General features: G+C 36.2%; 1 protein-coding gene across 3 annotated transcripts in view; it reads left to right on the forward strand.

The window, feature by feature from the left end:
• Positions 1-27,891, forward strand: part of LOC120539534 — a 155,907-nt gene that overhangs the window by 85,695 nt on the left and 42,321 nt on the right. For all 3 annotated transcript variants that reach the window (XM_039769684.1, XM_039769685.1, XM_039769686.1), the window contains exons 4-8: positions 7,399-7,545; positions 14,395-14,546; positions 16,920-17,037; positions 24,798-24,939; positions 26,195-26,340. In XM_039769684.1, coding sequence (XP_039625618.1) covers positions 7,399-7,545; positions 14,395-14,546; positions 16,920-17,037; positions 24,798-24,939; positions 26,195-26,340 — 705 coding nt within the window. The remainder of the gene's footprint in view (positions 1-7,398; positions 7,546-14,394; positions 14,547-16,919; positions 17,038-24,797; positions 24,940-26,194; positions 26,341-27,891) is intronic.

Here is a 27,891-nt window from a genome sequence, read left to right on the forward strand (position 1 = left end):
GTAGCAGATAGAAGATGAACCTGACCTGACCACAGAGTAAAAGGTTAAATCAGGGCCTGTCTATATCAGCCTGTACATGAGTAAACTAGTCATGCACAGTAAAATTCTATATTTGAAAAAAATCAAAGAAAAAATGCTCCTCAGTTCTGCCTTTGTTTTTGGTGTAGCCATGTCATTCTAAACTACACACGTGGATGATTTTAATTATAGGTACATAATAATGTATTCATCCTGCAGCTTTTGTAAACTTATTTTTGCAAGCCGGCTCTTAGATTTTTGATATACAGTGATATTTTACTGTGTAATCATTTATAATGAGTACAATGTTTATACATTTGAACTTCAGTCCTTCACACAGATTATGTTCTGAACAATAAGTGGACATTCTGTTTCATTGTTTTTTTCCTTTGTAGGTGAGAAGTTACAAGTTCCACGTCTTTCGGGAACTGAAACACTGTCGGTAGCTTACTTTTCACATTACTTTGCAATGAGCTCTAAAGTTCCACCTTGGGTTTGCTAGTTTCCACCTTAAGTGCTGGTTTGCAAAATCAAAGGAGCACAAGAAGTTAAAACATTCTCTAGTATAAAACCCATATTCAACAGAGGGTTTTTTTTAATAAACAAAGTGCTGCCGCTAGTTACTTTTTGGTGTAATAGCTGAAAAGGAGAGAGTGAATCTAAAAAGTGAAACATATGATAACTACTGTATGCCTATTTTTTTTAATCAGACCTTAAGTGCAATAACATTTTTTTCAAGTTTTCTCTATAGTGAAGTTTGTTTATACTGGAGTTGGCAATAAGAGAGTGTACGTTAATAGAAAGTCTCCATACACTTAAATCTTATGGTAATCTTATCATATGGTAATGGATGTTAGTGACCTCTGAATAAAGGGATTGTTATTTGTATGTTTGTAGATCCAGTCCTTTTTGTTTATGGCTGCTCCTTCATACTGAAGTTAGTCTTGCCCACATGCATTTGTCTGGACAGGTTCCAGTTTCGCACCTGGAGTCCCACCTGTAGTCACATGTTAATGAAGGGGTTGGACCACCTTCAGATTAAAGAGCTGCTGCAAAACCGAAACATGTCTAGACTGCTTTCGGCAAAAGCTTTCCTTAAAATGTGTGCCAGAGAAAATTTAACTGAATGATTTTTATTAAATAAACCTTGAATCAGTGTAATGCTTCAGCCTTTACACAGAAAAATGATCATTTGATTACTACTTTAAACTGCTTTATGTAATGAGTATCAGTGCTACCTAAAACCTTATGTATATGCATAATGATGTTTCATGGAGATCCCTTTTTTAACATATTCTTTGCCTGCTCTATCTTCATGTGTTACTGTTGGGTAGACTGCCCAGTGTCTATGCAAGGTTTTCCCCTGCATGTTTTGTGCTAAAGTGAACTGATGGTTAAAATAAGCTGCTGGAGTTGCTCCTAAATGCAGTGTCCAACATTTTATACATTTCCCTATTTTAGCTATTACTTTAAAGCTTTTAATAATAATTATTTCCAAAATATTAATTCATTAAATGACAAGTTTAGTCATTTAACTTTGTTTTATGCAAAGTTACTGTTTCATACTAATGGCTTACTTTAGTTTGCCCTGGAAATTTAAGTAAAATTTATGGGGGGGGAAAGCATATTCTCACTGACATACAATGGTGATCTTTGAGACACCAGAATAAATTTGTAAGAAAATTATATCCAGACTTATCCTTAAGGTTTCAGGTAACTCCTCATGCTACACCGTAATATGTTGGTTGTGTATTATAGGGTAAAAATTGTGTGAGGGATCATTTAATACTAGAATTAACAAAGCGTATGAGAAAAATCGTAAATCCGGCCCACTTTAAAACCACTCACACATCTCCATTCACCGTCTCTCGACTTGTAAATGTGTCGATAATCCCAAGCAGCCTGCTATACCATTCCCCCCACTGCTGGAGAAACTCCAAAAACCTCTCCCAACTGAAGCCTTGTTTATCAGGGAGTCAGGTACCTAGGCTAAAAAAATATATTGTTATTCGGAACACATGCATTTCACGTGTGTTTCGTGTCCACAAAGATCTGTGTAAGTGTAGGATGACAGAAATGTTGAACACATACCTAAAAGACAAAACTTTTTCTATGTTTTAGTACTAACGACAAAATGTAGACATGAACTGTATAATGTATGAACACTGAAGTCCAAATATCAAATAAGCACTTTCACAAAAGATACAAGTATGACCGAACAAATGCGCTTTTTTTCCCAAGACTATAACCGAAGAAAAAGAAATCAGGTTAGTGTTGCTTGTTTTCCTGACTTCTCAGGTAGTATACTGGTTAGAGCTGCTAACTCCAATTCAGAAGGTTCTGGGTTCGAGTCTTAACGTCTCCCAAAATAAACATTTTGAGTAGTGAGCTGTTCTTATTGTTAATATTATACAATAAAAGAATACATTTGATTTGAGTCTGTAACATACGTTGTAAATGTATGGTACTTGTAAAGGTTAGCGTTTTTTTTTTAATTCAGTTTTATTCTCTCAGTTGCGTTCACACTCGCCCTGATCTGACACTGCTGTTTTCAAATAAAGACGCGCTATAACAGAGGTGAACTCAGATCGGAGAAAGAGAACAGAAGCCCTCCCCGCAAGAAACGTCCACTCACATATAAGAACAACGCAGCTGCACCAGGCGTAAAGGCAAAAGATGGCACCGTTTGGATACAGGATGAAGTCCGCCGTCATCCTGCCAATTACCTGTCCTTCAAAGAAACAGCACGGCTTACAGAGTTCGCCAACGTATCGTGCAAACTCATGTTTGTGATTATGTTTTGTGATGGTCTGTACATAAGAAGCATTTATATGTTACTTATATAAAAGCCAGATCAAATATTACTTATCTTGATTTATTTACTTATCTTCCTACAGCATAAAGTCACAAGTATACTACAGAGCTTCCTCTGTTTGATCGTCAAGGGCATGCTCACAAATTACACGTGTGATGCCATGAAAAATACCTGCTGACACTTTAGTACGCAGGCAATGGTACAAGAATGCAGTTAGACTTTTTTTGGGTACATACACCATGCTAGTGTTTAGATCTGGATGGTGTAACTGAATAAAAAAACGCTAACTTTGACAAGCACTATTAATTTACAGCGGCTGTTACAGACGCAAATCAAATGTATGTTTTTATGGTATAATATTAACAATAATAGCAGCTCTCTACTCAAAACGGTAAACTTGAGAAGCTGCCAGCATCAAACCCAGAACCCCTTGATTGGGAGTCGGCAATTCTTAGCATTGCAATACGCAAGCTGTTGCATCAACCGCCTACTGTAACCTGCTTTCTTTTTTCTTCGGTTATATTCTTGAATAAAAGCGCACTTTTTTCATTATACTTGTACTTTTTGTGAAAGTGTTTATTTGATATTTGGACTTCAGGCTTCACACCTTATACATGTCGTAAAGACGGTCCTTGGGTGTGTGTGGGAACTGTTAACATTTGAATCTGATGATTGTATATAGCGCAGAACTGACGTCTCTGTACTATGTTGTCCTCTGCATCTACTGGAGTTTAAAAGAAATACCAACATGCAGCAACAAGATCAGAACAAAAAACCAAACGCGGTCACTAACTACAACCGCATGAAGGTATGCAAATGAATATAATGTTGCATTTATGCAACAACGTTTTCCGAAATGTACAGTACAGGTCATAAAATGAATTATTCCAAATGTCATGTATACCTAAGTCTCTCTTTTTTGTCAGTGCGGCTTTGACATCATGGATCAGAAGGTGCATTCAGCGTGAGCAGGAGCACTCAAGAATAAAACTGAATAAAAACAATTCACATCCACAGTCATGCACAACACTCACATCCACGTCCACAGTTTTCCCAGTCTCGTTTGCGCACAAGATCTGACATGGTTTTCAAATAAAGAGGGGGTGTAACAAAACAAGTTTGTTTGTTATACCACATCTTTATCTGAAAATGCCATCAGATCTGGGGGGTGTGTGGGAGCTTGAACGTGAGTGAGAGAATAAAACTGAAAAAAAAAACCTGCTAACTTTAACTATAAATTTACAGACGCAAATCAAATTTATGCTTTTGTTGCATGATATTAACAATCAGAGCAGCTCACTACTGAAAATGGTAAATTTGGGAAGCAGCTGATATTGAAACTACAACATCTTGATTGGAAGGCAGCAGTTCTTAGCATTGCGCCACACAAGCTGTCATATCAACTGCCTACTGTAACCTGCTTTCTTTTTCCTTCGGTTAATTTCTTGAATAAAAGTGTACTTGTTTTGTTTTACTTGCACCTTTTATGAAAGTGTTTATTTCATATTTGTATTTCAGGCTTCACACCTTATACATTTCATGTCTACATTTTTTCAATTATTAATAAAACAATGAAAAACATTTCAGTGTTAACTACGTTTTACATAGATTGTTGTTGACACGGAACACACATGAAATGTATGTAGTCCAAATAATGATGTACTGTTTTACCAATAAAGCTCCAGCACTTCACTCGAAGATAAACACTGAGCACTGACAAACTTCTTTGCGAAATGTACTGCAGCCGTGGGTGGGGGGATGGGATACCAGGCTGCTTGCTGCTTATCGACACATTTACAGGACAAAAGACACTGACGGAGAGGTGAGAATGGATTTAAGGTGGGCCGGATTTACTAGCTTTCTCGTAGGCTCTTGTAATTCAAGTGTTAAGTGTATTAAGGAAATGGGAAACAATATGGGAAGTTGTTGGCTAAATCTTTATCTTTATTACTGTTGTCTGTTTTAAAGGTATAAGTCCCATGTGGACATGATTGAGTCAGTTTAGCATAGTCAGCCTTAGGCTGACATCTCTGGTATGTGAGAGGTGTTTGTGGAAACTTGTGTGTAAACTAAGACTGTTCATAAACAGTCACAGAGCTGAACTTATCCCTGTATCAACATGCCACTCGGAACCATAGCATTCATATGAAATGCATTTTAGTTCACAATGTGAATACACACCCTTCATATTTCAACACCTGGTGGCAGTCTATTCCATTTATTTTGTATAATTCCTTGTTAAAGTGCACTCTGTGAGAAGTACTATAACAACTGAAGACTGATTTACATTTGAGCAGGTATCCTTTACACACCATGTGCAGCTTGTTTTGCACCTTGCCAGTCTAAAAGTTGGTCAATGTGGTATATAGAAGCTTTCCCATGGTCTGCTAACTAACATATATCTCTATGTAGGTTTTGATTCTTAATTGGTCATTTATGGTCTTGATACAGACAAATTATGTTATAGGGCCATTTAAATGTTTTAGAATTTACTTTCTGAAAAAGAAATTTGCACACTTCTTTTTCTAATATTTAAATTTTGTAAAATGAATTGATGTTATTTCATAGAATTGGTTTCAGATCAGAAAATCCATGAAGCATGTGTATTTGGTAGAAAATAAAAAATAGTAAATAAACATGAATATGACTATATACTGGACTGAGGTTACCTTCACTTCTCTTCTACTGCTGCTGCCAGATATGCTGTCAACTATGTGAATTTCCCCTTGGGATTAATAATCTATCTATCTCTATCTCTATCTCTCTATCTCTATCTCTCTCTATCTCTCTCTATCTCTATCTCTCTCTATCTCTATCTCTATCTCTATCGCTCTCTGTCTGGTACAGACAGTTGAGACTGCATTTGGAAAGTAGAATAAGCCACAAACATTGCTAAATATGGATATTTATGTACAATGTGTGAATAGATTAGATAGGCCTGTAGTAGCTGTTAAAGGGCAGCTTATTTGGATGCACATTCACGTCAATTTCCCTTGGGTCTGCTATGCTCTTCCATAAAGGAAATGAATTTGCTTTAAAGCTAACCAATTAATCACTTTTCCATTTACTCATTTGCTTGACTGCATTATTATAATCCAAGGATAGCATGAAAAAGTAATATATAGGCCTGCCCATCACCTAGTTAATGGAGAGTTTTAATTAATACATTTTGGAGTCTGACATTTATTAGGGAGTCCTAAGTATAATAAGCAATGAATGAAAGAGCCGTCCCAGTGAGAGTGTGAATGTAGCAAGAGTGTGAGCACTCTAGACGGTGACTGATTTTGCATTTAGTGTTATTGGTTTGTGCTCAGTAATTTATTTTTTAAATAGTATATTGTTATTTAAGTGCTTTCTGAAATTGAAGTGCTCACCGTGAAAGCTACAATTCAAAGACAAATTATGTTAAAAATGGGCAAAGAAATAAAATGCACTATATTTTACACAATAGCAGAAAATGTGGGACTGGCTGCTTACTCATACAGGGGGCTTACTGGAATAGCCATTTAACTTAACCTGAACATCTTTGGGAATGTGGGAGGAAAACTGGAGTACTAAGAGGGAAAAAGACATGCAAACATAGGAAGAATATGCCAACTCCACAGAATCATCATCTATACATGGTATTCAAGTCCAGGAACATTGATATATGAGATGGCTGTGCTACTCACCCAACCATCTCTAAAGAAATATAGTACAGTATAATACATAAATTAATTGATATTCTACATTCATCCATTCTACATTCTCCAGGCAGGGCAGACACAGTTTTTACTGTAGTGGTTGTTTTTTTCCAATCTGTTTTCAAAGTTTTCTTTCTACTTGCATCATAGTTCTGAGATAGTAAGCTTACAGTTGTGTCTTTTGTCCATTGCCTAGTTTATGCATATTGTGGATGATTATTTGCTTTTTTTCAAAATTCGAGGAATGTAGTGTTAATGTGATTATTGTATGTTTTTGTTTTCAATAACACTTTGTTTATACTGTTTTGCAAATTACACATGCGCTAGATGTGCGGTGAGGATTTCCAAGTATAAATTGCAATAAGATGGACAGTACTGTACAAAATTGTTGTTACATTAATGTGAGGCTGCAAAGATGCCATTATGTACTTTAGGAGATGTTGATGATATCTTAGAGCGTACAGTTTAAACTCCCAATAATAGACATATACACCATATTAAAATATAAAGATAGAAATACATTTTTCAGTATAGGAACAAGAGCATGGGTTGATTAATTAAATATTTCTGTTAATAATTTGTGCCTCTGTGCCTTCTTAGTTTGCTTAGATGTTCAAAATAACACCAAGAATATATTATGTCATTGTATTATTGGGCTGTAAAGAAGTTCAGACAAATACACAATGCTAATAGTTTTCTGCTTGTATGTAACCAAGCATATCTATTGAAAGGCTGTCGTCATTGGAGCCTTTTAGAAAGGAGAGAGTTTCGGTCATTATTAATTTGAAGGGTCATGGTTGTGTTGGCTATGATGTCATTTATTAGGTGGGTGTATGGATATAGTATTTTAACTTCAAATTAATTGTTGCCTTTCTTTTGCAGGGAGGGTGTTCCTTGAAGGTAGTGCATCTCTTCGTATAGAGGCGCTACGCTTAGAAGATGAAGGCTGGTTCGAGTGCCGAATTCTTTTTCTGGACAGAGAAATGGATGAATTCCAGAATGGCACCTGGACCTTCCTGTCCATCATAGGTATCTGCCACTACTTCTTCTTCTCTTATGTCCCTTGAGTTTTAAACCTTTATTAAAACATAAGATGTAGAGAAAGATTTTTTTGCACTATGATGTATTCTGTTTTGCTTTATAGGAGGTGTGGCTTTTTTTTTTTCTTCAATAATTTCAATACTTGTAAATTTTGTGTTCTGCTCTGTAACCTTGGCTTCAGGAATGTCTTGATTGGCAAAAGATTTTTAAGTAGTAATATAATATAATATTAAGGATGGGCATTATAGAAGTAGCTCTCACAGTACAGGATATGTATCTGAGGAATCTCAACATGTTTTTTTTGTATTTGTCCAGTAAGCTATAAGAGCTTACTGCATTGCTAACACTGTGTTACATTCTCAAGGCTCTCTCAGCTGTAAAGATGGATATCCAGCTTGATTTTGAATTAGTTCTCATTATACTATAAACTATTTATGTGACGGCTTGAATTTTCAAAGTAACTACATGGGTTTGCACTGACAGAATGAGAATTAAATTTAAAAAATCTGAAGTTCGAATACTACTGTGTATATTCTGATTTTTCCATGGCAGTTTACTGCCAGGAAAATGCTTAAAACAAAGAAAAAAAAACATCTACTGGGGAAAAAAAAACAAACAAGAGAGTACACAGCGAAATGTCTGTTTAGACATAGGAACTCTGTTCAGCATATATGCATCTTGTTTCCTTTGTTCATCACACACTTTCACCCTCTTGTGGACAGGGGACAACATTACGGCTGAGCAAGGATAACAGACGTTTTGTTGTTTTCTTTATATGAGAGAGAATGTAGAATTCCTATATAAATCATCTATGTATTTGCATGCATAATAGAGTAATCATATATGGCAAAACAAAAAAATATAATTCAGGCAAGTAATTAAATAATAATATCACGATTAAATTGGGAAACTTGCACAACTGTTAGTTTTATATTACTTTGATTCACTTTATTAGGTAATTTTCAGAAATGTTTAAATTAAGGTGTACTTAATAATAATAATAATAGTAAACTAAAAAAGGACTCATTTTTTCCTAACCGGCTGGTGTCAGGCTACATTAATCTGATTGCTTGAATTTGTATGCTCACTTGTTTGTATGCTAACATTTATTACAAATCTATCTTGTTTCCACCTCAACAATATTTTGTAACATTTAGTTGGTAATGAACCTTTTTAAACATTATTAAAATTATATCTTTCATTTCTGAATTTGGCACTGCTACAAATCCATCTGCCATTGACATTAACTGCCTTAGTGACTTATACACACACACAGAGCATTAATAAGGATTTTCTCATTACTCGTGAATCAGCCATATGAGGCCCAAGTCTTGTTTGTTTAATTTCATTTTGGGTGCTTCAATAAGAAATATTAAACCAGAGGAAAGACAGCAACATTATTCAGTGAATGCAGAATCTTGTTATTAGTGATAACTGTATTACTGTCCATGTCCTATTATTAGGGATAATGGCATTACATGTTCACAGCATATGGACAAGTTATTTGGATTTGTTGTTCAACAGAGAGCTATAAAGTGTAGGCTTCACTGATGACAGAAGTTATCTGATCCCCCATTCAAAACTAATTAATAAAGTGTATACATTTCACAGCAATGTTATTTGGCTTGTCTATCAGTTTGTAAATATTGTAACTTTCTTGCTTTTAAATATAAATCTCACATTGGGGTAATAGGACAAAAACATCATAGCAAATGCAGAATATCAAGTGGTACGGTGTCAAAGAACTAGCTGACATGTTATACACTTGGCAATCAAACAATTTTCTTCCTTTTGTCAGTGTTATGGCTCAGTCTATCAAGTTCCTCTTCCATGTTTCGCATTTCATAGTTGATCAAATAACCTAGCATAATTAAATATAAAGGTTAATTACATACTGTGGATTCAGAAAGTATTCAGACCCCATAACTTTATGCACATTTTACTGTAATGTAGATTTAAGTTCAGATGGATACATTTTCTTCTTTTGTCCATCACTCTGCTCTCAATACCTCATAATAATACAATGAAAACCTGTTTTTTTTAGAAAGGTTTGCATATTTATTAAAAATCAAAAACTAAACACTTATTGAGTGTTTATTGATACCCCTAGTTCAGTACTTTGTAGAAGCCCCTTTGGGAACAATTTATAGCTTAGAATCTTTTTGGCTAAGCTTTGCACACTTGGATTTGGGAAGCTTATCCAGTTGTTTTTGGCAGATCCTCTCACACTTAGTATGATTTTAATGGGAAGTGTCTGCAAGCTGTCTCTCCCCAGGTGTTTTATAGGATTTAAGTTGGGGCTTTGGATGAGTCACTGAGAAACTACCGGCGAGTTGACCCAAACCATTGGAGTATTGGCTGCATGCTTTGTGTCATTGCTGTGCTGAAAGGAGACCTGTCATGTACGCTCTGGAAGACATTTTCTTCAATGGCTACTCTGTTTTTGACTGCATTCATCGCTCCTTCATTTCTTGTCAATTTCCCTGTCCCTGTACTATAGAAATGGTATCAGGCATGTGATGAGCAGTGCTTGGACATATTGCTTTCAGACCAGAAAATCTCTTTCCACATCATTTCAAAGTCATTTCAATGCCTTTTTGCAAACTTTAAGCAAGCCCTCATATGGATTCTACTCAAGAGTGGTTTCCATCTAGCTACTGTACCATAAACGTCTGACTGATGGAGTGTTGATGAGATGGTTATCCTTCCAGCGGGTTCTCCCATTTTAGCAGAGCTCTTCTAAAGCTTTGCTAGTGTGATCATTGGGTTCTTGGTTGCCTCCCGACCAAGTTCCTTCTTGCCCTGTTACTCAGTTTGGCCAGATAGCCAACTCCACGAAGAGTAGTGGAGGTTCCAAACACGTTCAATTTCACAGTTATTGAAGCCACTGTGCTCCAGGGAATAATCAAAGCTTTAGAAATAGTTTATACTATTGCTCTGATCCATACCTCGCCATGATTTTGTCACAGAGGTTTACAGAGAGTTCCTAAGACTTTATGCTTTGGTTTTTGTCCTGACGTGCAGTGTGAATTGTGGTACTTTATATACACAGATGTGTGTCTTTCTAAACTATGTCCAGTCACTTTGGTTTGCTGCTGTTGGACTCCAATCAAGTTCTAGATACATCTCTAGGATAATTAAAACAAACAGAATTTACCTGACCATAATTTGGATTGTCACAGCAAAGGGTTTTGCATACTTATTTAAATAAGAGATTTCACATTTTGATTTATAATAAATTTGCAGACATTTCTGAAAGCATATTTTCACCTTGTCATTATGGGGTATTGAGTCAGCAGCCATACCACCTGTGGTTCAGATCAAGTAATCTACCTGAACCTATGCATGTCTGAGCCCGGCCAGTACTTAGATGGGAGAGTGTGTGAGAGAGAGAGAGAGGTCAGGAGCAGGCACTGAGACTGTCTACAAAAGCTTGAGCTGCTTTTGGAAGAGGTGACTGTGAGATCACTGGGGGCGCCTACCCTGTGGTCAGTGTGTAGATCCCAATGCCTCAGTGCACTAATGGAGACACTGTGCTGTAAAAATGGTGCTGTCCTTTGAATAATACATAAATTTGAGTTAATGACTATCTGTGGTCATTAAAGATTCCTGGATAACTTTTGGAAAAGTGCAGGGTATATTTCAGTGTCCTCTCTAAATTGTCCACTATGGGCGCATTCATTCTAGCCTGCTTAATCATCCTCTATCTCTAAGTGAGTATTTCTCTCACCCCTGTTAGCATACTGAGGCAATAATGGCTGTGTTGCCTTGTCCAGGTGGATGCTACACATTAGTAATTGTAGTGGTTCCCTCTGTCTATGTAAAGTGCTTTGAGATGTGAGCAAGCACTCTATAAATGTAATATTTTGTTATTATTACTATCCATCCATCCATTCTCTTCCGCTTATCCTGGGTTGGGTCGCGGGGACAGCTGCTTGAGCAGAGAGGCCCAGACTTCCCTCTCCCCGGCCACTTCTTCCAGCTCTTCTGAGAGAATTCCAAGGTGCTCCCAGCATCCCTTCAGCGTGTCCTGGGTCTTCCCCGGGGCCTTCTTCCGGTTGGACGTGCCCGGAACACCTCACCAGGGAGGCATCCAGGAGGCATCCTGATCAGATGCCCGAACCGCCTCATCTGACTTCTCTCGATGGGAGGAGTAGCGGCTCTACTCTGAGCCCCTCCCGGATGACTGAGCCTTCTCACCCTATCTTTAAGGGGAAGCCCAGACACCCTGGAGGAAACTCATTTCAGCCGCTTGTATTCGCAATCTCGTTCTTTCGGTCACTACCCATAGCTCATGACCATAGGTGAGGGTAGGAACATAGATCGACTGGTAAATTGAGAGCTTTGCCTTACGGCTCAGCTCCTTTTTTACCACGACAGACCGATGCAGAGCCCGCATCACTGTGGATACCGCACCGATCTCGCGGTCCATTCTTCCCTCACTCGTGAACAAGACCCCGAGATACTTGAACTCCTCCGCTTGGGGCAGGATCTCTCCCCCAACCCTGAGAGGGCACTCCACCCTTTTCCAGCTGAGGACCATGGTCTCGGATTTGGAGGTGCTGATTCTCATCCCAGCCGCTTCACACTCAGCTGCGAACCAATCCAGAGAGAGCTGAAGATCACGGCCTGATGAAGCAAACAGGACAACATCATCTGCAAAAAGCAGTGACCCAATCCTGAGTCCACCAAACCAGACCCCTTCAACACCCTAACTGCGCCTTAAAAATTCTGTCCATAAAAGTTATGAACAGAATCGGTGACAAAGGGCAGCCCTGGCGGAGTCCAACTCTCACTGGAAATGTGCTCGACTTACTATTTTAGTTATTATTACTATTACTGTTATTATTATTAGATGGGCTAAATGGCAAAAATATTCATTTAAAATTAATTCTGTAGCACAATAAAGTGCACAGAAAGTGGAGTCTGAATACTTTCTGAATCCACTGTACATGTTAGGAATGAGATTGCTGGTTTATGTAACATAATAAGCTGTTCTAGGGATGATTTCTCCAGAATGTAATGTTAGGCTTCTTGGTTGACACACCTATCTGCTAGTTGCATCCTTTAGGTCCCTGAACTACTGCCTGCTCAACTTAAGTACTAATCTGTATAGCTGTACTTGTGCTGATCACACATCCTCACACAATCCTCTCCATTAGGTTAGTTAATGTTAGGTTGTTTGCATTGAGAGCTGAACAAATACATGTGTGCATTTGTTTTCATAGCTGTGAGATGTTGAGAGCTTAGAAGAGTAGTGTTTGTTTATGTATGCAATGAGGAAGCAAAACTGAAAATTTAAAGACTTATGGAAAGGGATTTACACAGAAAATAGATTGAAATACAATTTATCTGTCTCTTCTTAGTATAGTAGAATCTTTATTTACCCTATGCTGCAGGGTTTAATATTAAATCTAAATAAAGTGCCAGGGTAGAGTTGGAACTTAAGGAATATTTGTCAGTTCTTGCATGACATCATGTGCATTACGTGATGCAGTGCCTTCAGCATCAGATTTGCTCAGGAGTGGAAACAAAGGAGCGTCATGTGACTAATGCATTTGCGTCTCAGGTACACAGAACTTTGATCAGGCTATATTCAGTAAATAAATAGCCTTTTAATCCTGCAGATATAACAAAAGGTGTACATGGTGGTTACAGGTAACTGTTCAGGATCCTTGCAATAAAATGTGAGTTATTTCAAAAGTAGTGTCTTTGGAAATGGTAGAATAAGGCAACTAGAACCGAATAAAGACTGTGTGGGTAAATGTATTTGGGCCTGATATACGAATAAAGACTGTGTGGGTAAATGTATTTGGGCCTAAAAACAGCCAGTTAATAATATTTGTTCTTTAAATCCTTTTTATCATTTTCCTTCATGTAATTTTAGTATAATAACATGAAAGAAAATTTAATAGGCAGTGTAGAGAAATTAAATGCTATTGCATGGTACCTCAGTGCCCTTTGAGGCAAACTTATGTCTTCTGACAACTTTATACTATGTCTCTTATTGTTGTGCACTCACACAGTATTCAATAATCAGTAGGGTGCCTACAGTGTTGGTAGATATTATTAATGTGTAAGAGTACAAGTATATTTAAATATTTAGTCAGGTATGGAATAATCAAAAGTGAAAAATTAGTCCTTTCCTATACTTTTATTTTAGATAAACTATAAAAGCACTGAAATATGTCTAGTTACATCACAGGTAGGCTGGTGATTAAGTAATTGCTGTGTTAGCACACTATAATAAGATTATCCAGTGTGTTGCCAGAGGCAGTGTTCCTTGGTTTAACTGTGTAGGTAAGTCTCCTCCACCTGGCTCTGACTGGACTGTCCTATCCTTTTTTAAAAGATCAGATTAGGCTGTCAAGTAAAAAATCTGTACAAGTCAGAGCAAAATGAGTCACACTTTATAAGATTTGGGGAGATTGTATATGGTGATTATCTGCAGTTATTTGTGGAATAATTGTGGAATGATTTGGTCTTTCTGTTCAGAACATGATGTCTGTGTTGACATTTCATTATACTTTATGTAGAGAGTCCATACTGTCCTTTATGTTCAATATTCTTGATGCAGGACATTGTAAGTCTGTTTAAAGTCACTAAAGCTACCACATGATAACAGAAGTAAATGCTAACACAGACGTAAGTATAAATTTTACTGTTGCCACAACTATTTCTCCATAAACTCGCATGTGCCAAACCTTGAAAGAGATTCACTAAATATGATACTGACAATGTTAACATTTAGGTTTTGGATGTCTTGTCTGGCAGTTTGTGCCATCGCCGGAAAAGGCTATAATGTTTAAGATCTCTGACTGGTCCATTTTTCTTGAGCTCCTCCTGTGTTCGTCAAGACTCCACCCACAAAAGTAGAAGTTCTGGAAGGTGCCTTTCTATCCTTGACTTGTGCTGCAGAAGGCAATCCTCGACCTGTCATATCATGGAGCAAGGAAAACCGCGCATTAGAGAAGAGCGACAGACAAGAGGTGAGAGCATACTTCGCATACTTATAATTTGCACTTACTTCTGATAATTTTGCAGATCCTTGCCATTTGTACCAGACAAAAGCAGAGAAGATAGTTTATTATGTATTGAGAAATGGCTTCAGATGCTAGAACACTTTCATTATAGTTATTATGAAATTGCTCTTTTCGTTTTGTTAATATTTACTAGTACTAAATTGCTAAGAAATGTGTTATCACACTGAATTCGTCACAAGAGCACCTTTAGTGAAGCCTGCACATGCAGTGACCTTGTATCTCCTATGTGCCAAAGAACACTAGTAAAACTGAATACCAGACTTAACCCTGCTTGGGTGAAAGGTTTAAAAAATGGCATATTGAAAGTTAACAGCATAAATATTTAATGTGAAGATGTATCATTTTTTTTTCTCCTGTAATGTATGGTCTCGTTCTTACTTAAAAGAAAATTATTTTAATGTTCATTTTGAAATTGGAATGCCATGGTTCTCCCACCAGTTTATGGCGTTTTAAGGAAAGAAGTTCAGAAAATGTTAATTTTCTATATTTGGTTTGCTTCTGTATTCAATTTTTACCAATCTCGAAATACTTGGAAAATGTGTGGCCAACTGTAACTTCAGTCCATTTTTTCTGAAAATGGCAGTTTAATGGTAGAACCTTCTGAGTGCACGGTTGTATGGAGGCTGCAATTTTGGGGATTGGGATGGTAATGCAGGTTGAAAAAATGTGAAAGAGTGATGGAGATTTCAGCACAACTTTATAAGAAGCACAACATGAAAGAATGAAAAGGAATTACTGATTTTGTAATTTTTCCTTCTACCTTCAAAGATGTGCATTTCTAACCTGACTGGATACAGTATAGGTGTGTGAGTAAGTGTAACCTTTTATAGACTTAGTCCAGATATCCAGATATGGCCAGTCCTACGTTTCTTCTTACACAGTACACAGTGCTTTTAGGATCATGTCCAGGCTTCATGGACTTTATACAAACAAATCGGTTTTAAAAAAAAAAATTCTTAAATGGTTAAAAAAAGAATGCTGTTTTCAGTCTTGTTTTAATGTGTAATTTCCTTTGTACATCTTTAATTGCATGCATTGTGGGATACTCCATGCAAAACAAAATACATGTACATGTTTACTTATGAATGAGATATATATTTATTGAGTTATAATACATGCCCATAATATTAGACACACCTACTTAATAGCAAGGTAGTCTCCTCTTTTTCCTTAGTACAGCATGAATTTGTCAATTTGATGACTCAGTACCATGCCCCAAATATGGAATTGGGTTACTGGCAGATGTCAACCACAGTATGCCTTATAGTTAATTAGTTGATGGGGGGCCCTGTTCCAAATAGCTTATTTTATTTCATCTTGCAAAATGGACTAAGATCTGGACTAACAAACAAACCTAGTTCCATTACAGTAATTCAAGCACTCTCATAGCTAAGCTTGAGAAATTCTGCTTAAATACCTCATTTGCTACCATTAACATATTTGTCTAATTCGTGACCCTGTAGTTAGGATATAGTGGGTTGGATAATGGATGGATGGATGAAAATTGCAGTATGTTCGTGTGTGTGAAGGTACAAAGTGTGTGGCGCAAAAAGACATCACTCCCAACAGACAAAATTGTTGACAAATGGCAAAAGGAATCGATTGATACACAATATAGATTTCTGGCTGTATTATGGTCATCTGGTTAGTGTAAATCATAGAAAGTACGGTGCTTCAGATCAAGCATTTATTTATTTTCCTAATTCCCCAGTTTTGGTGTTAAATGAATCCATGTCACCCTGCACCGTCTTGTTTTTGCTCACTGAACTGTAGCTTGGCTAGGTCATTGGCTGCAGTAACCTATCACGCACAAGGCTTGGAATGTTCATCTATTAGTGGGATGACAATAGCTTATCTTTTACTTTGCCCAGGTTGTATTAGCCTTAGGAATACTTTAAATATGACTAGCAAACTTAGTTTGATGTTTCAGTAAAATCAATCCAGCAGAATTAGTTTGTTCAAATAGTGAATCAAGTACTTGAGAATACCATTAGTATTTAAGGAGTATTGTATTTAAGACTGATGCCAGAAAGCACTTCTTAAAGGCATCAAGATATGGAGCAAACTCCCAAATGGTGCAGCTGAAGTTGAAATGTTGTCAACTTTTTTAAATTATCTGAATGAGATATTGAGACCACTTGCTGCAGCTATTAGCTAAATAAATGAGCGTGATTGAATGAATGGTCTCCTCTTGTTTGTCAAAACTCCTATTTTATTGTTGTTATTGAAGACTATGGATGCATGAAATACACTGAAATGTACATTTAGATATTTAGATTTTTTTTAACATTTATGTTGTTCTTTTCATGTTTTTTTTAGGTTTACAATGGAACTGTATCCTTGTATTCTGTAAAAAGAAGCACTGCTGGAGCATATAAGTGCCAAGCATCCAATGAAGCTGGAAACATAACACACTCTACTGAGCTACTGGTACAAGGTGAATATGTGTGCCACTTTGTGTGTGTGTGTGTGTGTGTGTGTTGTGTGGTGTGTCCGTGTGCATGTGCGCATGCTTGAATCTAAGAGAGTGTGTTCTCCTTTATGTCCCTCAGACTCCTCTCCTTCTTTCTCTCTCTTTTTCTTTCTCTCTGCTGTATTCATATATAATTGTTTAGCATTTTCTTAAGATTTTACTCTTAAGAACTTAAAATAAACAGACAACTACAACCTATGCTTCTAAGGTGATGACGAGGTACTAGCTTTTACATACATACTTTATGGCTACCTAAGAAGAGTCTTTGACACTGTTGATTACTTACTGTGAATCTTAACTTTTTTTTAAGAATTTGATTGTTTGCTCTGTGTGTTTCTATAAGGTGTAGTGTGTGTTAACTGTTTAATTAGGCTCACATTTTAAGAGAATATTTTTCACAGAGAAAATCCTTATGAATTAAATTTTGAGGAAATGATTCCCCCTTTCAAATTTTTTTTGGTCAAATCTTTACAGACACATTTAATCATATAAACATGCTTTTATCTACTTTTTTGCTGTGAAATTTGTGGACTCAGTGTTTCTAATAAAAATGAAATGAGGCAGAGTAGGATAAAAACCAGATTTGAGTTGCACTTTAAACGAAGATTCCCTGTTTGTGTAAGTAATTTAAATTCTACATCTTTTAATGCAGAACATCAAGCCAGCTGTGTATTATCAGCAGAACTTTTTGCAGTTACTATTGTACCTCTAGCCATCTGCCTACGCAAGCAACCAGAGGTTAAGCGAATTACACTGGTACCTCGGTATATGTCCTTAATCCGTTCCAGGTCTTTGGACTTATACCAAACAGGACATATACCAAACTAATTTTTCCCATAAGAAATAATGGGAAAATGATTAATCCGTTCCCATGAAAAAAAATCCTATTGTTATTGGCATATTATACATTGATGGGGTTGTATAAAATAATGTAAACACTGCTTAATACTAATATACATAAATACAAAGGCAATTAGATGAAATAAATGAAAATTTTACCTCACTTTACTTTTTAATAACCTCAGTTTTTCACAATCGTAGATACCGTTGTTCTTGGCAAACGGTATGCAACAGTCATGTCCCGGATACGCATGCCACCTTCATACTTTTCAACAGTCAATTCAAATTTACATGAAAAACACAAAATCACGTTGTGACGATGCAGGTTTGCTGTATGCTCCCATTTGCTGCCGGGGAGCCCTTGAATCCTACACCGTCGGTAATGTGCCTCACTGCTAAGCTCATCGGTAACAACAAAGCAAGGGGATTGTGAAAAAGTGCAAAGTGCTTTTATTAAAACAATCAACAAAACAAGGTGTTTAAATTAAAGTGCCGTCTCCAAAGTTCCAATAGATAATCTATAAAATCAGAAGTAAAACGTGGAAGTTAAAAACAATAGAAAAAAGTCTTCTTAAAAACAACGAGGATAAAATACAGCAGGAAGCATTCCATAAAAAAAAAACAAGAAGCCCGGTGCCTTTTTACCTGGCGGCCCCCCTGCTTTCCAACAGGGGAGTCGCCCTCCTGCAGCAGACCTTAACTTTGCCTACTTCAGCTACTTCATGCATGCTCACTCTCTCTCTCGCTCTTTCTTTCTCTACCTCCTGTCCGTTCTTTCTTTTTCCTCCCCTTCTAGCTGACTCGCGCTTTTGTTTATCAAGATAAGCAGCCCCAGGAACAATCACGAATGCGGATGGTCTCTCACCTGTGCACTTTGGTGAGAAGCGCCCACATCGCTAATCGTCCTGACAAACTTCAGCCACATAACCACTACGCCCCCTCACCAAGCTGCAAGCGCGGTGATTATTTATTTTAAAGCTGGACTTTGACAGGAGCTGTGGACCCGCTATATCACACACGTGGAAGTTCACAGAGAGTTATAGCGTGGGTTGTTCACTGAATGCTGGCAACCGACGCACTAACGCTCGTGGGCAGTTGTGGCTTTGTCTCGAGAGAGGTAAACAAGGGTAGCGCGCGAGTCGTATTCCAAACAAAGGTCGTATACCAAGCTAAATTTTTCGTGTCCAAACAGGACGTATACCAAGTTGGACTTTCAAAGCAGACGTATACCGAGGTACCACTGTTTATGAGAAAGACGTGAACAAATGTATCTTTATACACTGATGCTATAGTGCTCTGTATTACTGACATTCCAGTGAACAGTCCAGCACTATTGATTAAATTGAATCCCTTTCATCTGATTATCTCAGCACAGTTAAAAAAAAAAAATCTTAAGAGTTTATTCAAATTCACTATTCAGTGAAAGAAAGACATGTTAAATGGTTATTCTTCCAGTATCAGGGAAAGTTAATATTTGTAAAAAGAATATGCTTCCTGTGTTTCCAAATCTTTTTATTTTTTCTTTCCTAGAGCATCCTTGTATACGTGAAGAATTCCTTAGCCAGATCTCATATAAAAAAGACAATTTTGCAGAGGCCTAAAATAGAAGATGTATGATATTGCCTAATTTTCAGTTTTTACTGCCAGTATTTGACTATACGTACTTTGAGAAAACAAAAGGAAAAAGAAAGGAACAAAACAGTTCCTACTTGATTTGGCATGGACAATAATTTTTGTTCAAATTGGTCACCATGTGCCTTGTTCTGTGTATCAGTCCTTACTAATTATCATTATTTTATAAGCAAGCAGTTGTTTTCAGTATTCACTTGAAAATGTTGTGACCATCTACAAAAAATTATTAAACCTGATTTCTGTTGTCATCACTGAAACTTACTTGGTATTCTAAACCTCCATATTGGCTATACAGTAGGTCTGCATCATTTGAACAAGTATTGTATATGTCAAATAAAGACTTTTGGCAACACATAACTTAGGAACTTTGTTAAAAGAAATATACCCAGTCTTTCTAATCTGTTATCAATATCCATGGTTAAAATTATACTGTCTGGTGTTGTTGAAGATATTGGCAGTATTTTCTGAGTTAGTGAAGGGTTGCCTTAGTTTGCAGCTACAAAAGGGAAAAAAAGGACAAAGATTATTAAAATACTGTTCTGAAAAGTAAAGAGAAGGTTAGAGACAATATTTTCAGCTGTATAGTTTTCATCAGGTGCATTTCCAGAGTTTTCAAAGTTTCCTTAAGTGTACCACACGATGATCTAAGGCTAAACTGGGAACTCGATCTTTTTACTTAGAATAATGGATAATAAATGAAAATAAGTCATCAAAAACAAATTCAATCTTTCAGTTTGTACAAAACATTGTATAATTTGATGTAAAAAACATTAGATATCACATATATTTATCTTGATCAAGGTTTTCTAAAATATTTCCAGGACAAGGTACAATTTGTAAATTATATTATGAAGTGCTTGTATTTGGAATGCCCCATGGTCAAATCATATTTGGAAAATGATTTTTACTTGTTTGTCATATATTTTTAGATTTGAAATTACTTCAAGCCCTGTTATGAGATTTTCCAAGTGTGCACTGGATGGATGCATAACATTTAGTCATCTAAATCTTATTTTGATATCTTACACTTATTGTCAATTTATTGTACTTCATTGGAAGGGCCTTGGTTTACTCTCGCTGCCTTATTGGAAAAATTATTTTTACTTTGAGAGATGAATATTTTCTATGAGGAATGATATTAAGCTTTTTTTTAGAGTTTGCCAAGACTATGTTAATGTTGTATTAGCAGAAAGGAATGAGCCTTAGTTGAGCTTTTTTATGTCTAATTATATAGAAGGGACTGATGTATATTGGGATTATTTCTTACATAACCCTCCAAATAGGGTAGGAAAGGGGTGCTGATATTCATTTAATTTTAATTTCATTTGAATTAGTGTAGAATACTGTATTAATGCGTGCTACTTGCATTGATTGAATATTTGTTGTTTCTATATGTAATACTGCTGAAATGCAGTTCATGAAATGAATCAAATTGAACAATTAACCTACAACTAGTAACTACAAACAATCTCGCTCTCTCTCTCTCTCTCTCTCTGTAGCACAAACCTAAATCAAATTTTGTATTGTTATTTTGTAATGTGCATTTTCCCTAGTAAACCATGTAGCGCTTAACCTTTCCTTTTCACTGTTTCTATCTTATCTGAATGCCTTTCCAAACAAGCTCACCTCTTTTCCTCAAAAACCTGTCCTGCATGGCCATGTTTCTGTGGATCCATGTTCACCTGTGTGAATGTATCAGTTGTGTGATTCTGCCATTCTCTGCTGCATATTCACCACTCTTGAGTGAGCACTGGAGCATTGATCACATCGACTGAGCTCATTTCATCGGCCATATTATTTCTCTCTCTTTTGCTGTCGTCTTGTTCTCTCTGTGTTGCTAGATTGTTCCATGTGACTTTGATGTACTTCACTAATTGTTCCAATAAAATACTAATAAAATAATGTGTATTGTATGTTCAACTTAACATTACTGCTAGTATTGTTTAATGGGGGATTATGGTAAAAAAAATGTTAGTAACTGGTCAACTTAATTCCTTTAAGGCACTATGTCATCTAACATTCTGAACTGTTTCAACACTAATGTTAGGCAATTGAGTCTTAAAATGGCATTATTTTAATAACATAATTACTGCTCACCCTTTGAATAATAACTTGAGCAGTTAACGGCTGGGTAGCACACACCTTTCCAAGACTCTTATTAATGTGTTTAAGTAAGTGCTTCTCACTGTTGAAAACTCTTTCATCATGAAAATGTTTTTTGACTACTTCTTCACTGGATTCTTAGATGAAGAGAGTTTTAGTTTATCTTCCCAGATGCTGTTGTGTCAAATATTGACAGAGAGTGAGTGACTCTTTGCTTAACATCTACCTCTTTATCTTTGAAACTGAGCTTTTTATTTCTTTGTGATGTATGTCTTCATGTAAAAATGTTAAGTAAATTGCACCTTTGCACATGCTTGTTTGTTTTTCTTTTGGGTCTAAATTCTGTGAATCCCCACCTTGTTTAGTGCTCTATGTGACACCTTATATGAATGGTGAGAGCATATTTGGAGTTGGGTGAGGGAAGCAGTGGATATTGTCTGAATGGTGTTATTTCTCTTTGCCTGGCACATCTAACTGAGTAGTACAAGAATGTTAGCAAATATTACATTTAAAATCATGAGAACTTATCATGCCACAGATATAAAAAAATTAACGTTACTGGATGATCATCATTACATTCCCCCTGTGTTATTGTATAACGTAGCAGGTATTGTAGCTACGTTTACAATCTTTTGGATATGGAGGAAATGCTGATAAATCTGATTCCCATACATTGTGATCAATAAAAATGGTCAGTCTTCAAACTATTGCACAGTTAATGTGCAGTTATAGAATTTTTTTGTGATCCTATATAAAACTTTTAAAGTTCACCTGACTCCTGAGCATGGCAAACAGGAATGATTGTGTAGTGTAAATACTCCTGATTATTTGCAGAAAGATTAAACAAAATTGTTTTGTGAAGTCACAATTAAATAGCACTTTGTGATTAGTGATATTTGAGAGCTTGGTATATATAATCAACATACTACAGATTGCCTCAGCTACTTATTTATAAATCTCTGAGGAAATTATTTTTGTAAAATAGAGAGGTGCTTAGCATATTTTAACAAACTATCTCCTGGTGAGCTGTTGAAGGCTATGCCAAAGTTAGTCTAAATATAATAAACCCTATCATTTATGATTACCAGAAAACAACTGAACATATCAGAAATGCTTATTTACTGCTCCTGAATAAACACATGTTAATTCCTAACTGGTGTGGAGTCAGGACACCCCATTTTAACTACTTTTCGAACACCTTTCGAGCAACTCCTGTTTTCACTGGCTAAACTAATTTTAATTTCTGTTTATTCATATTAAGCACTCTTCCACTTGAAAGCCCAGTGTCCTATGCAGTAATTAAAAATATTGTAAGGCTAAAAACATGCATTTGAACACAAAATGTAAAGTTGAAACATAAACAAAGAAGCACCATGTAGTTTCTCACACACACAAACACACATGTATGTCAACATATATACAGTATATTCCTCTGTATTAAAGAATTGTGCTTGTATGCAGTATATGTATATATGAATGTATGTATATCAGCTGCATTGATAAATCTGATGAAAAACCATGGCAAATGCTTTGAAATACAAAACAACTGAAAATATGTGCATCATATGAGATGATATGCCCGCCCCAAAGGAGGCAGCCAAAGAAAAGAGAAAGTGCACAGCGAAGAGAAAGAAGTGTGTATATTTATATATTTGTGCATGTATGTAAAATTAACATGAACTAGCTGTCCCCTGCAGCTCTGGCCACAAGCTTTAAAAATCAATAAAAAAATGTAATTCTAGCCAAGTGGGAAGGTAGGTATGCTTCAATATCAAATGCTAGCACTGTATCTGACCGCATTCAACTCTGATGAGAGAGCATCCCCCGGGTGGGGAGGAAATCACGTGGCCGTGATACCTATGGCAGTCAGCAGCTACCCTCTAAAACACACGTAGATCTGACCTCTCTCTCTCAAAAACGTCAAACGTTACTCCTTAACAATCTGTAAATGATAATGTCTGTTGAGCAAACGGGTATCGCTAGCTAAGCGGAGGCAGTAGACTCTAACATGTGGCGAGAGGTAGACCGATTTGAACGGAGGCTGGCGAATGAGTGAGGAAGGCCCTGCCCGTCTCCCCACTCCTGAGGTCTCGCTTCCCTGTCCCCTCAGCCTGCAGCCTCTCAGATTTGTGCAAACAAATCACTACCAAACTATCGAATCGAACTATGATACTTAGCGCGATGAGAGAAGTCACAAAATCAGCCGGAGTGTTCAAGCAAATTATAGAAAAAACAGATCTAAAAAAACTACACTTAAGAAAACATGAGCAATTTAAAAAATGAGAAAAAAACCATGGTGTTAAATTAACAATATATCTGTATAGTTTGTAAATATAACCCCTGCATGTGCTCTGAAACAGCAATAAGTGGTTCATGCCAGCAAACAGCACACATTTGTAGCTGTGTCACAAAAAATTAATACAAAATACTTGTATAACAGCGAAAATGTCATGTGGTGTCTCGTATCTTTATGCATCTTCCTTAATCCATAGGGTTTCTAAAATAGTTTTTGAAAGCAATCTTATAAAAATACTTTTCATTTTATCTTGTCTGTTAATGTCTCAATATTACACTTAATTAAAGTCATAGCTTCTCCAAAAGTTTTAAAATTTCTAAAATGTCTGAAATATAAGTATGAATATGAGTTAGATCGATATTATAGTAGACTGACAGGTCAACTGCTTTGGAGTGAGTCTTATATATGACAGGATCTCATTACATTGCCATTTTGCATCAGAAGAGTGGTAATTTAGAGCATCTTTTTCAATTCAGTAGTTGAAAAGTTCTGAAGAGTTACTTTTCCTTCTATATCTTTTTGAATTCTGTGCTTCATCTGTAATTGATTTTGAGACATTCCATCTTTGCTCAGCTTTGCTTACTTAAGCAGATTACATATTAAATTGACTAGGCCCAATTCAACAGGGTTGCCCCGAAAAAAAAAACCTAAAATATGTCAACAGTTATCAACAAATTTGTCCAGGGATCCTAACACAAAAAGTATGGTCAGAAAATGTGGCATGCTGTCAGATTTCCTTTTTAATACCTCTGCAAAGATATGTAAGCAGCATTAAGGTTCATTTGTAATTTCTTGAAGTTCTAAATTCAACCTTTTTATATAAATGCCTTCTTTTATGTTTTATTGGTTCCAGGTGCTCCAGTAATAGTTCTGCAGCCTGAAGATCTCACTCTGAACATATCCCAGGATGCTATGCTCCAGTGCCATGCTGAAGCCTATCCTTCCAACTTAACATATCTGTGGTGGAAGCACAATGAGAACGTCTTTCACATGGAGTGAGTAGCAAGTGACTATGTTGTCTGTTTGCCTCTCTCTACCATGCTAGCAGTGTTTAGCTCATAGAGTTGTAGATTGTGTTATTATGTTAAATGTGGGAGAAGAGAGACAAGTGAAACTTCAAAATATGTTGGAAGATTTGATGCAGTCTAAAATATTACTAAACTTTAAACATTTTCCTAAATTAATAGTTCACTGAACACTTTATTCTAAACAGAACAAACTATTTGAAGGCATGTAATCCTGACAAACATTGCCATTTATTACCAAAAAATAGAAAACTAACTGATCCAGTTGATAACAATGCACGACATATTTATTAAAATTGGGGACGTACAGCAGAAAAATAAACGAAATTTGAGACGATATATGATAAATAGCAAAAGTAAGTCTTTTCTAGCAGTTCCTATATGTAGATTTTTCCATACTGAATGGGTAAGACTTTAGTCTAAATAGCCAGTGCTTCTCTGACTTCAAAAAGCCAGCTTGTTTGCTGTTTTGTTTGTTAGGGCTCTATTGTAGTGAGTGATTCAACCAAACAATAGCAATCAAAACTGTGTCTGATCACACACAAGGATGCTTTCCTAGATCTCTTTTCAGTGTACTGTATAGCAATTGTTATGCCCTAAAAGGCAAAATTCTCTGATCAATCCATTTCTGCAGAATAAAGGCTGACATATCACAATCTACTTCGCTACTTGAATGTTTATGCTAAACAACAGGCATTAAAAGCTCATAAGAAAACAAAAAGAAATGAATAATGAGTGAGCAAGACATGAGAGGGCAGCTGCTTTGTTGTGACTGGTAATAATTATCTTATATAGCAGGGGTCTACTGGTTCACATCAATCAATGCAAAATAATTTGGTGAGCGCTAACTCTTCTCACTGTCTGATGTTAAAGAAGGGCGTTGTGTAAAATATTAATCATACACTTTAGACAAGTGACCAGTGTTTTCTGTAATTATCTGCCAGTTGCCTTGTTGTTCCATATTACAGGTACAGTTAAAAAAAATATCAAGTGCAGAAATAAACCCCTTTCATTGAAGGTGAACACTGCTTTATTATATTTTATTTTATATTATATAATAGTTAGAAATATTTGTTTGGTAATGAATTAATTGTATTGTTATATGTTTTGTATTAATAGAATTAATAATATTTAAATTTCTATCTTTTGCTTAATCTTTGGAACTCGCTAAGTTTCATCTTACTGCAGGTATCCCTTCATTTACTCAAGTTTGTTCTCATTACAGCTCACTGAAGACCAGAGTTAAGATTTTAGTTGATGGAACTCTACTTATACAGAGGGTCGCCCCAGATGATACTGGAAACTACACCTGCATGCCAACCAATGGCATCCTTACTCCACCTACTGCTTCTGCTTTCATCACTGTTCTCCGTAAGAATAAAATTACCCGGAGGTTTTTCTCTTTTATTTTTGTTTATTCCTGTAAAAAAATTTCTTCAAGGGCTATTTGTTTCAGTCAATCATAAACATGCATTTTTAACATAATTTGTTTTTATCACACTGACTTTGAAAACTTTATGCTGTGCATCTTTCCAGTAGCCTGTGGCTGATGAATCTGTCACTATTGTAATCTTCTTGAATTTATCTGCAGTCACCTTACTCTTTTACACTTTTAGATATGATATTTTGCATTTTTTCTGAGCATTTAGCAAAAACCACCACATAACTGAATGCTCACTTTTGCGCTTTCTGCTTATTCTTGTAAAAAGCTGGAGTACTTCATAACAAATCACGGCTGAACCAGGCCTTTTACCAGAGACATTATTTAATTTTCCTTTATTAATAATACTAGGGGGCTCTGCCCACTGCTCGTTTCGCTCACCAACCCCCAGGTTTGTTTTTCCGGAAATACAATTTAAAGAGATTATTTTTTTCATGGGAATTGTTACATATGCATTATGTTCACTTTTACTTTAAAACTTCAGTAAAAACAATATTTGGAATTAACTTTTCTGATATAATTTTTTATGGCCTTCCACTGTTAAAGTTTCATCTGCTGTTATCTCTTTCTTTACCTCTGATTCGTTAATTTCTTGTGGAAGTCCAAATTGCTGCATTGTTAAATCTTCTGATTCTAACATTTCTTTGATGATCGAAAGAGCCGTTTGCTCATTCAACTTTTCAGGTAATGGTCCTTTGAACGCTTCCCATAATTGTAAAGCATCAACTTCATCCATCATAATTAAGTACAGTACACAAAGAAGTGTCTTAATTTGTCAGGCATCATTACAGAAGTGGCATCAGACATTATTTCAAACATATAGTTGTCCAATTTACATAACCCAGCTGATCGTGCCACTTCTTGAATGGTAACATACGTAGTTCCATCTATAGTTAGAACATATTTTTATGACGCTGCACCTTTCGATTCACGTAACAACAATTTTAAATGAAATTGTTCACTATCTTTTGGTGTTACAATATTTAATCGAGCAACACTTTTGAAATAAATTTTTCTTGGATGCCAAACTCTTTTTTGTTTCTGCCATGTGTAATGTTGAGGAATTTGCGCATATGTGTATGCTTTTGCATCTACGTCTGTTTTATTAAGTTCAAAATAAGCCAATAATTTTGTATTTCTGTTTTTCGATACCTCTAAAGCTTCTGCTTCTTCGCCCTATTTAAATTGAATCTTATTCTCACCTGGTATGTTTGAACGTCTTCCTGAGCATCAGCAGTTAATAATTTATTTTGCAAAGTAACCAATAAATGCATGTGAGGCAAACACCGTTTTTGAAATTCCATCTTATAAATGTATGCTCTGTTTGACTGAACACTGTTTCGAGTTCATTTGATGAAAATAAGACTATCTGATAAAACAATCTACTTACGAAAGTGGGAATATCCAGAGCCTATGTAGCCTGTGGCATTTTTCTCAAGAATCGGCGTATTTCTGGCATTGTGGATTGCACGTCATTGTAA

This window comes from Polypterus senegalus, chromosome 11, assembly GCF_016835505.1.
Source record: "Polypterus senegalus isolate Bchr_013 chromosome 11, ASM1683550v1, whole genome shotgun sequence".
Taxonomy (NCBI): Eukaryota; Metazoa; Chordata; class Cladistia; order Polypteriformes; family Polypteridae; genus Polypterus; species Polypterus senegalus.